This window comes from Trichosurus vulpecula, chromosome 2 (assembly GCF_011100635.1).
Source record: "Trichosurus vulpecula isolate mTriVul1 chromosome 2, mTriVul1.pri, whole genome shotgun sequence".
Taxonomy (NCBI): Eukaryota; Metazoa; Chordata; class Mammalia; order Diprotodontia; family Phalangeridae; genus Trichosurus; species Trichosurus vulpecula.
The window spans coordinates 460299806-460312212 of record NC_050574.1 but is presented as its reverse complement, the minus strand read 5'-3'; the positions used below and the strand labels follow the sequence as shown (position 1 = coordinate 460312212).

The window sequence follows — 12407 nt, the reverse complement described above, 5'->3', positions numbered from 1 at the left end:
CAACACCTGCCTCCCTGCCATTTATGTACGATACTCCACCTACGGACTCCATGCATCTTCAATGGCTATCCCCCATCCCCCATTCTTGAAAAGCTCTCCCTCTCTCGCTCCATACTTACTCCTTGTTCCCCCGGCTTCCTTCAGTCCTCGACTTAAATCCAATTCACTTTCACATCACGGCCTTGCCTCCCTGATGTCACGGTCCTCTTCCAGAACAAAGGACAAACAACGATGATAAAACCCACGTTCTAAAATAGACCTTTCCCAACATGCCCCTCCCCCAGACTCTTACCGCTAGTATCTTTTCTCTGAGATTATCTTTCATTTACTCCCATATATCTTTTATATATTTAGTGGATGCCTGTTGTCTCCCTCCTTGGAGTGTAAGCTCCTGAGGGTTGGGGGCCTTCGTTTGGCTTTTATTTTTACTCCCAGAGATGACCACAGTGCTTTCCATGTAGTAACTGAGTTAATAAATGTTTGTTGACTGACCTGAGGAAAATGAACAAGTGATTTAGTCTTATATTAGTCTTATATTGCTCTGAACCAATGGAAAAGTAGCAAGAAACAGTAGAGGAAATGTGTAAATGAGTAGCGATAACAGCCACTACATTATACTCCCTTACCTACATAACCATTAGCATCATTAAATAACAGGTATTTATGTGCTCATGCAACTGAAGAAGGCAATCAATTCTGCTTAGTGAAGGCAATACTCAGAAAGCTGTGAAAACCCAAATATAAAACAGCTGGATGACAGGATCCAAAAAACTCCTTGACAGGACAGAATTTTGGGCTGTATTTAAGATGATGAAATTTCGTAGAAATTTTATATAAAGTCTTACACTTGAGTTAAAAATAAATCAATTCCCAAAGAAAAAGATAGGGAAACATGGAAAGACAGCTATTTGTCTAAAAAAGATCTGGGGGTTTTGGTTGACAGCTAGCACAATACAACTCAACTATGGTATATGGTGGCAGCCAAGAAAAACTAATTTGATTTTGGGCTTTTGTTGTTCTGTTGTGTCTGACCCTTTGTAATCCTATTTGAGGTTTTCTTGGCAAAGATAGTGAAGTGGTTTGCTATCTCCTTCTCCAGCTCATTTTACAGATGAGGAAACTGAGGCAAACAGGGCTAAGTGACTTGCTCGTGGTCACACAGCTAGTAAGTGTTTGAGGCTAGATTTTCAGGCCTAGCATTCTCTCCACTGAACCACCTGCCTGCCCCTACATAAGCAGCTACATAATGAAACAGTATTCCCAAGACTTAGGAGTTGACAGTCCTGCTGTGTTCTGCCCTAATCAGGGCCTCTCTCCAGAATTATATTTAATTTTTGGTTTTACAGTTCAGAAAGGATATTTATAAGATTAAGACTACCCAGAGGGGGTGATCAGGATGAGAAAAGACTGGCAAATATGCTATATGAATATCACTCGAAGACCCCAGACATGTTGAACCTAGAGAAAACTTAAGGATGAAATGATAGCTGTCTTCATGTTATCTGAAGCTATCTATGAAAGAAAGATTATATTTGTTCTGTTTGTAATAAATATTTACTCCAAGTGAACATGGGGAATAAAAGGGCAAAAGAAGGAGTCATGAATATAAATTTTGCAAAGTGGCAAATTTAGATTCAATATCAGGAAAACAAACAAACTTCCCAAAGTGGAACTTCCTGCCAGCTCAGGAAGCTATGCTTTACTAAGTGCTCTTCTAATAGACTCCATGACCTGTTTTCAGCATTTATTAAGCACCTACTACATTTGCCTAAAGCACTGTGATTTACTTGATCCTTATAATAATCCTGATAGTTCCTATTATTATTCCCATTTTACAGTTAGACAAACTGAGGCAGACAGATGTTAAGTGACTTCCCCAAGGTCACATAACTAGTAAGTGTCTGAGTCTAGATTTGACCTCAGATCTTGCTGACTCCAGGCCCAGCATTCTATCTACTGCTGCCTCCTATGATAAATGTATAAGGCATTCTATATAGCTTCTAGTGGCTTTGAAAATCCATTGAAGTTCTTGCACATCTATTAGGAAGAAATCTGTAGTGAGGCCTAATGCTCAGTCACAGTCCGAGGTTCCTTCAGGAATAGATAAGGGAACTGGTTGTGAATGGGATGCTCTGGAGTATGTGGTTATCAGAAATAACCTGGTGTAAGGCCAATCAGTAAGTGAAAGATCTTTCTAGCCCATTGAATAGGCCTCAGGTGGGGCCAACAAAGGCAGGTCTGATTAGAGGCAGGCCCACACCCTTTCACTAACTAGGTGTGAGGCCCCAGGCCCACACCCTTTTGGTAGTTAAGCCCACATGGGCCTGAAGTCCTCAGGGCCCTAAGGGGAGTTCATAAGACCAGAGCCAATGGTGAGTGCACTGAGTTCTAGTCAATCAGATGCCAGCTAGGACTGTATAAAAAGAGAGACCAGAACTGAAAGCAACAGAACTGAGAGTGGCAGGATTCAGAAGCAGATATCAAGAAGACATTGAGGCAGTGAGAGCTATAGGAATCAGAATTCAGCCCAAGGAGAAGGACCAGGAACTTGGAATCTACAGAGCTGCAAAAGAGAGTACTGAGCAGAGAGTCAGGATTCCTGGGTGACGGTTTACAGGAAGGCCCTAGCAGGGGGGAAGGTTACAGGGTGACTTGGCTCCTTGCTATAATATTGTGTTACAGTTTCCTTGTTGCTACATTGAGGTGGGCTTACTGGCTTTGGAATGTTATTGCTACTATACAGAATTGGAGTTACTGGTCCTGGGATTGGATTCTCTCATGTCTGAATAAATGTTATACTTCCTCTGCCTTCTACTTAGACAATTTCTTATACTTTGAGATTCCGAACCATTCAGGTATGTTCACGGTCATCCTCAAGGTCGTGTATCTTGCCTAACTGATATACCTGGTCCTCGTCTGTGCCATGCCCATTCTCAAAACCTACTTGATATTCATTCAACCATTTAATATTATGCATTTTTATTAATAGTTGGATAGAGTTCTATGCTAAATCCTAAGCCAGAGAAAATATTTATATTTGACATGGTACCTACCTTTTACAACATAGTTGGGAGAATAGTACACAAACATAGATGACTTTTATTCACATAATTAGTTAATAAGCATTTATTAGGCACCTACTATATGCCAGATACTGTGCGAAGTGTTGGGGATTAAAAAAAAGAAAAAGGCAAGGGCCAGTCTTTGCTCTGAAGGAGCTTACAATCTAATGGAAGAGACAACATACAAACAAATAAATACAAAGCAAGCTACATACAGCATAAATAGGAAATAATTGACACAGGGAAGTCACTAGAATTAAGAGGGTTTAGGGAAAGGTTTCCTATAGAAGATGGGATTTTAATTGGGACTTAAAGGAAGACAGGGGAGTCAAGAGGTAGAGATGAGGAGGAAGAACATTCCAGGTATGGGATACAGCAAGTAAAAATACCTCGAGCTGAGAGATAGAATGTCTTGTTCAGAAGTGTCACTGGATCAAACAGTATATGAGGGAGGAAGTGATATATAAGAAGTCTAGAAATGTGAAAAGGGGGAGGGGAAGGTTAAAAAGGGCTCTGAATTCGAACCAGGGAATTTTATACTTGATCTTGGAAATGATAGGGAGCCACAGAAGTTTATTGAGTAGGGGGGAAGTAATATGGTTGAACCCGTACTTTAAGACAGTCACTTTAGCAACTGAATAGAGCACAGACTGGAGAGGGAAGAGACTTGTGGCAGCAAACCAACCAGCCAGCTACAGTCAAAGAATAGCTAAGGTATGCAGAGGTAAATCCCTTCACCAAGGTGGTGGTAGTATTAGAAGAGAGAATATTTGTGAGAAGTCACAGAAATGAAATCAACAGGCCTTGATAATATATTAGATATGGGGCCGGGCAGGGTGAGAGATGGTGAGGAGTTAAGGATAATCGTTATGACTGGGGAACTGAGAAGATGGTAGTGCCCTTAACAGTAAGAGGTAAGTTTAGAAGTGGGGTAAGATTTGGGAAGGAAGATAATGAGGTCAGATTCTGATATGCTGAATTTAAGATGTTTGCTGGACATCCATATCTAACAAGCAGTTGGAGTTGCAAGACTGGGTATCAGCAGAGAAATTAGGACTGGGTAAGTAGATTTGAAAATCATCAGCAGAGTTGTGATAATTAAATCTAACAGAGCTAAGAAGATCACCAAGTGAAATAATATAGGACAGAGCCTTGTGTGATACCCGTGGTTAACAGGCATGACCTGGATGAAGATCTTCTAAAGGATGGGACTGGAGGCAGAAGAGAGTAATCAGAATGTCATTTAGAGGAAGGAAAAAAATGAAACATTTTGTACATATTCAAGTTGGAGTGCCAGAGTTATGGATGTGTAGGAAATACATATATATGGACACACAGAAAACTGGTGGTACAAGTCTGAAGCTTGGAAGACAGGTCAGAGCTAGACCTAGACTTTGGGGAGTCAACTGCATAGATTCATGGTAAACAATAAGATTGCCATTGGAGAGATGATAATGGGAGAAGAGAAGTGAGCCAAAGATAGAAAGAGAACAAGGAGGTAGTGAAGGAGATAGAAGATTAGTAATATAGGTACGAGAAGAACCAGGAAAATGTGGTGGGTAGGCAAGAGAGGAGAGAAAATATCTAGCTAAGAAGGAGTTGTGAAGACTATGAAATGCTACAGAAAGATCAAGGAAGATGAGGTCTTGGTCATTAGGAGACAATTACTCTGATAAAAAATGATTTCTTGTAGACAGGACAAAAGACAGATTTCATGGGGTTCACTCATTTGATCTCAGAGTAATATTGTTCTATGGAAAGAACTGTGATTTCTGTGGTTCCTTTTAGTTCTTAATCTATGCTGCTATGATTGTATGAGTTAGGGCAGGTATTATCCAAATTCTGTAGATGAGGCATTGGAACATAGTGTTTTGCTTTCAGGAAGACCTGGGTTCAATTGTCGCAACTAATATGTGCTAGATGTGTTACCATAGACAAGTAACTTAATTTTTCAATACCCAAGTCACTTACCTTTTCAATGCCTCAAGTATCTCTTTAAGACTATAAATTACAGATGAATTGCTTATCTACATCTATGGCATAAGTTTCCTGGACCTCCTCACTCCAATGAAATTGCAGTTCTGGACCACAGGTTGGGATAATGGGCTAATACACAAAGCCACAGACGTAATAAGTAATAGAGTCAGAACTAGAATTCAAGTGTTGACCCTTCCCACTATATGACACTTGCCTCATGATTCTCCCAGGAGTATTGGAATTTAAATAAAACCTAGAGATTTAAAACAAACTAATGATTCCAGAAGTATACAATATCATGTATCAGTGATGCAGAAGAGGCAAAGGTTTGTTGATTAGTGGACGTTCCCTAGAAATCAACATGGAACTGAATGTAGATTCCACTTAGGCATATGCATAGACAGGAAACTGTGACTCACACTATATCTAATGATAAGCACACTGTACAAAACAATATACTTGTAGCTCTCCTTTTCAATTTATGCACATCTTCCACCATAATGCTGTTATACTTCCTGAACCTCCATTAAGAACATTTATAATATAAATTATAACATAACCAATACTTCTACCAGGAAACTGCTGCTTTGGGGGGAAAGAGCTAAAGGCATTGCAATGACTCTAAAAATAAAATATCTAAGACTTAATTGCAGATGGGTAATGTTAAATATCCCATTCATTATTATTACTACCACATGCCTGAATAAATCCTTCCATAAACATTAAGCTAGTAGGTAAACAAAGAAATAATACTTCATGTGATGAGTGCCAATCTAAAGCATTTTTAAACAGTTCTGTCAAAAGACAGCCTTGAGAGTGTTTACTACATTATTTCATTTTTCAATTATCTGAAGACACAAATACAAATTACAGCTTGTAAAATTTCAAATCAAAGCTTTTAAAATTAGTAGAAAACACACAGAGTTTGGGAAATAAAACATAATGAGGCTAGGGTTAAGTTGGTTATATCATATATTTGTGCTAAAATGTACAAAAAAACTGAAATGACTACAAAAATGTTTCTATTTTTTAAAAAAAAATATAACGTCATTTTTTTTAAAAGTCAGGGAAAATTGCTCTCATTAGCACAATGTCAGTGACAATATTATGGCAAATAGATTATCTGAAGCTTCTCTATTTTATTGTGTGCTTTACATTATGTACTTAATCTTGAGATTTCTAGGAAATTATGCTGTTAAAATCCATGAAATCTTATGAAAGTCTCCAACTTTTACACTGTAGCTAAAGGTTCACTATAGAATGTACTTAATTATATATCATAGATGGGTAAGTACCTACTACACTCACTATCTTAATGCACTATAAAAGTAGAAAGTGTAGCACATTTAGGAGATATTTTATGGTGTTTATGGATTTATACCAGAACAAGATCTATTAAAATAAAAGGCAGTTGATCAGAGCGTGTATGCAAAAACATGCATTGAATTCTATCCATCACTAACTCATGTGATTTTAAGGCAGTCTTCACTCTTATGAAATAAGGTATTATGTTTGTTCATTCTTCTGCTGATAATGTTCATTTGCTATAAATAATTACAGCTCCCTGGAACTACTTTGCATAGTCTCTTGCTATACTAGATATTTCAACTCAAATTTCAGAGCTTACTTATCCTGATTCCACATACCATGAACGTTTATGTAATTTTCTTTCCCTAACTCAATCCCCCAATTTTTTTTTAAACTTTATAATGGGAAGGTATAGAATTATTTGATCATTCACTACAATGATCAAAATCATTATTAATTTTTTTTAATTTTCACCTCCATTGAAAAAAAAGCCTACAACTGACCCAGAATCATACTGCAATCAAGGGTTTAAACATGTTGGGCTTTATCTCCTATAATGTCTTCTTTTTTTTCCATACTCAAAATAAATGACTTTTCACTGAGGTTGTTTCTGTGAGTATGACAAAGAGAAGGAGAAAGAGAAGATTGTCTGATGTCTTAAGGGAAATCTTGATTGTGAGGTAGGATTAATATTTAGGATTTAATTTCCAAATTTGAAGGTTTTAATTTTTAGCATGGCTTTTCACTTTCCTGTTCATTAATTTTCATTTTTTTATCCTATTTCCTGAATTTGAAGTAGAACCATGCTCCTAGATAGATGTTGAAGGAAGGTCAAAACTTGTGATTAACTTATATCTTCCTTTAAGAGGATTCCTAAATAGCTTCACAAGTGTTTAACTGAGTCACAGAAAGGTTAATGGATGAAAACTTTTCTTGGAATAGTAGATAGAATGCTAGAGCCTGGAAGACGTAGGTTCAAATTCTGTCCTTGACACTTACTGGATTTGTAACTCTACACAAATCACTTAATCTCTATCAACTTCAGTTTTCTCATCTGGAAAATGTAGATAAATTTCATAAACATATATGTGTGTGTGCATACACACACATATGTGTACACACATACATACTATACATATATACTTCATATATACATGCACACACATGTGTGTGTATATATATATATCATATATAATATGTATGTATAATACTTAACCCTCAGAGTTATTGTGAGGATCCATTGCAATGATAGTATGTAAGGTGAATTGAAAACTTTAAAATGTTGTGTATGTGCACCAATATTGGTAGATATTTAAGGAAGCAGGAAACAGAAAATTTAGGCAATTGAGAATTAAAATAAACAATTAAGAATTTGAAAAGGAAGTTATTGAAAAGACATACATTAAGGAGCTTGACAAAAGGTCTTGAAACAGAAAAGAGAGACTAGAACAGTTATTAAATGTTACTGAAAATTACTCAATGACCTCAACCCAAACTGTATACTGAAGTCCTTGGAAAAGTAGTCCATGGAATTTTATACTAAAAAGAAATAATGGTTGGAAGAAGACGGGTTCAATAAGGAAATAAGTTATATTTTTGTTATATTTTTTTCATATTTTTAGACAGACATTAATTCATAAATAATCTTTAAAAGCAAATTAGTTTGCTTAGCTAAAGCTTTAAAGCATATCATATGAAAAATATTATTTAAAAGTATTTGACCTAAATATTATAATTGTATTTTATAACAAAATATTCATTCTTGACAAACTGATTTCAGATATTGTAAATCAATGTATGTCTTCCATTAATCAAATTACACTTATCATAGTGTTTAAAAAGTATAACAATTCAATTGTTTAATTTAATAGCTATTCCATAATAAATTTAAGAGAAAATTTTAAGGAAAATAACATCTTAAAATATATTTCACATGTTCCATTGTCTTTCTGATCAATATATTTTATTCTATTCTAATTTTATATTTAAAAGTCAAAATTCATTTCTCTTAACCAATTTAAATTTAGTTAATCCCAATTTAATAAGTATTTATTAAGTATATAAGACTTGATGCTGGTCACTGCTGGGGATACCAACAAGAATAAAATATAGCCAAGAAGAATAAAATGTAGTCCTTCCCTTCAAAGAACTTACAATCAATAATGAAAACTAGGTGAAAGAAGTATAATAAAAGGGAGAATATGATAAATGCCCTAAGAGCAGTAGAAAGGACTGTAGCATTCTAAGAAGAGATAGATCACATCCCACTGTAGAGGTCAGAAAAACCTTCCTTCAAGAAGTACATTTTAAGATGAATCTTGAAGAATTAAGGGGCTTTCGATGTGGGAGATTTTAATTTGGGGTGGTGATGGAGTAGATTTGCAGGAAGAGATAATATCACGACAAAACATGGCGCCAGGCCTTAAGTAGTCAGTTGGGAAAGAGGGGGTTAAGGGGAATAATGATTAGATAAGGGAAAAAAGTGAAACAGGGGCTGCAAAGACAAGTAGGCGTCCATACTGGTTTTAAGAATAACTTTGAACAACTAAGTCATTTTGATTATTATAAATACCCAAACTAGTTACAAAGGACCCCATGAAGGAAGATGCTATCTGAATCCAGAAAAAGAACTGAAAAATAGTATATATGGAATGATTTGTATGTGTGTGCATGTATTTGTGTCTAATGATAGCCGCCTCTCTAGTATGTTTTAGAAATGCCTGTTTTGGGGGCAGCTAGGTGGCGCAGTGAGTAGAGCACTGGCCCGGGAGTCCTCCAACTTCGGACACTTGACACATTTACTAGCTTTGTGACCTTGGGCTAGTCACTTAACCCCAGTTGCCCTGTCTTCCCTTCTCCAAAAAACAAGCAAACAAACCAAGAAATGTTTGTTTTATTTCTTAAGATCAGAATAATTTTTTTTTAAAGACTGAGTGATGCCATGGTGAGGTCTTTAGACTTCGTTGCTTGACAGTGAGGAGCCATTTAATGTTTTTATATAAGAGAATAACACAAAAATTATTTTAATCCATGTGATCATTTGATTTGCTTTTCAAGTTATTTGTTGAGAAATATTTTGTTAATAGTAACTTTGTTGTTTTATTCTAGGTTAGAAGAACAAAAGAATATTGTGTCGGAATTTGAAGGTGACTTGAATGAATTTATTTTATGGTTAAAGGAAGCAGAAAGCATTGTCGGTGTCCCCCTTGAACCAGGAAATGAGCAGCAATTAAAGGATATACAGCAAAAAGTCAAGGTAACATTTGACATTTTTAAGTTCCCCACTTGGTTATATTTTTAAAGTGTTATCTATACTTTTTTTTGTATTTTAGTATTGGTTTGTTGGTAATTATGTTCATGTTTCTATGCTAAGAAATTAGTCAATATTTTATTTTCTCTTAACATAATGATTACCAGCCTTTTTAGAATTACAACATTCTACCTTTCTTATTTGCTTTTGTTACATTTCTATATTCCTGAAGGTGCATAGCTTTATTTTTAAATTAAGTTTAGTTAAAATTGGTTTGATTTTGAGGATAATTATTATGTGATGATGGAACGTCACAAACTGGGAGATTGACAATCATTATTTAATATGTTTCGCACTATAGCTTTAGGTCTGTAGACAGCTGGAGGTACCATAGGCATCTCATTGCCAAATTGTTTCACCTCAGATCAAAAGGGTTCCAGCTGCCAACAGTAACTGGTTGTTCTTTCTCACCGAGCTAACCAAAGGGCCCTGAATGCACTTTTCTTAAATGTTCCAGGTATTCCCTAATTGACCGATGACTAGCAGGTAGGTGATTCAAAAATGAAACTGAATTAATTTATCTTAATTCTAGATTTAATTAAATTCAACTTTATATATAGAAATATATAATACGATATATTACACATATACACATATGCTTACACATATGTGCATTATACACTTTTATATATACACATATGTATGAGTGTGTATATGTATGCATGAATCTATGACACCTCCTAAGTGTAGGTAGACGACAGGGTGGAGTAGTGGATAGAGAATTGACCTCAGAGTCAGTAACACTCGTAAAATGCTGTGCTAAGAACACAAAGACAAAATCAGAACAGTCCTTTCCCTCAAAGGTATTTGGGGGAGGAGCAGAGAACACTGTGCAAAGATAATTAACAACAAGATAGTTTGAGGAGGAAGGAATACTAAAAGCTATTGGAATCAAGGAAGACTTTAGAAGAGAGATGAGACCTGAGCTAAATCTTGAAAGAAGATAACAATTCTGAGAGGGGGAGATGCAAAGACTATTCATTGAAGTCATGGAATCCAGAAGTAGGAAATATAGTGTCTTGATTGGTGAATTGGCTGTAGTCCAAGTTGCTTGGATAATAGAGTGTAAAAACAGAAAATAGTGCAGTGCACTCCTGGAAAATGAGGTGGAACTAGATTCTAGAAGACCTTAAATGCCAGGCAGAATGTTTTATAATTTATCCTAGAAGCAGGAAGCCATAAATCCTTTGAAGAGTGCAGTGATATGGTAAGACTCATGCTTTAGGAAAGATGTTTTGGCACTTGTGTGGAGGATAGATTGAATCACAGGAAACAATTTAGAACCTATTATGATTCAGGCAAGAGGCAACGAGACCCTGAACTCTGGTGGTAGCTGTATAAATAAACATAAGGAAGTGGATGTAAGAGAGATAATTGCCAAGACAGCCATAGTGGGTGAGGGAGAGAGCAGAGTAAAGGATAGCTACAAGTCTACAAGCCTGAGACAGAAGATTGGGTGCCCTTACAGGTGTAACAGAATGGTAGTACCTTTTACAGAAACATGGAACTTTGGAAGAAGTCAGGGTTTGTGGAGAAAGATGATGAGCTCCATTTTGTTCTGTTGAATTTGAGATATAAGTGGATCTTGCCAAAACTGGCTTCTAGGTTTCAAAGAGTTTTAAATTTTTGGAAAATTCAAGAGCAAATAAACAAACATCAAAGGGGAGTAGAACTAGTGATAATTTAATGGTCCTATTGGTTTGAATATGTAGATGGGGGTATACTTGAAATCATAATCATTCTTCAAAAAATATTTTGGTACCTGAAAAAGAAGTAGCGGTGTGAGATCAAGCTTCAAATTTCACTTTCACATTTTTATGTCACATATAAATGATCCCATTTCCTCCTGGGAAATCTGTTTCCAGAATGTGCTTACATTCAGATGAAGTAATATAAATATCTGGTTCAAAAGTCATATTTTAGGAGACATTGATAATTCACTTAACAAAACTTTGCTAAAAATTCTACCTGTCTGCAACGCTGTACTTGGTAGGTAATGAGGGATAGAAAAATGAAATAAGAAATAATTCTTGCTCTCAATTACTTTATAATCTAGTCAGTGAGATAAGAGGAAATAACTATGACAGTTTTCATAATAACAGAGATATGCATTTTGGTAGCACAGATTGCCTCTGACTGAGAAAATCAGGTAAAACATTATGGTCATATTAACAGTTGATGTGGGCTTCTAATGATGCCTTGGACATGTACAATTAGAGATTATGGGGAGAAGGCAATTCTAAAATGGGCAATGTGAACAAATACGTATGGCAAATAAAGCACAGGATAATTTAGGGGAATAGAGAGTAGACCAGTCTGGTTAGATTATCAAAATATCTATATCTGTATCTATATCTATATCTATATCTATATCTATGTATATATGTCTTCCTGGAGAGCTAGGAGAATGTAGGTTGGTGCTGAATCGCTAAGAACCCTGAATGCCACTCAAAAGAGTTTGGACTATATTTGGGATGTGGTGGGGTTCTGTACAAAGCCTAGGAAAATTCTCTAAAAGTCACAGGTTGAACTAAAGGATCAAAGACTGGAAGCTGTCAGGTGGGTAATGTCAATATAAAGAAGAGAAAGAATTGAGGAGATATCAATGGAGGCATTATCAACAGAATTTGACAATGGATTGTATAAAGAGGGAGAAAAATAAGGAAGGACCTTTTAAGCCTGAGAAGATTGTGTTCATTCTTTCTTTACATGGGAAGTTTTCCACTTACACATGTACACACACACACGTG

General features: G+C 36.0%; 1 protein-coding gene across 6 annotated transcripts in view; it reads left to right on the top strand.

Annotated features, from left to right (window-relative positions):
• The window catches only part of DMD (dystrophin), a 1925924-nt gene that overhangs the window by 1010940 nt on the left and 902577 nt on the right, over window positions 1–12407 (top strand). For all 6 annotated transcript variants that reach the window (XM_036747778.1, XM_036747779.1, XM_036747772.1 and 3 more), the window contains one exon: window positions 9456–9603. In XM_036747778.1, coding sequence (XP_036603673.1) covers window positions 9456–9603 — 148 coding nt within the window. The remainder of the gene's footprint in view (window positions 1–9455; window positions 9604–12407) is intronic.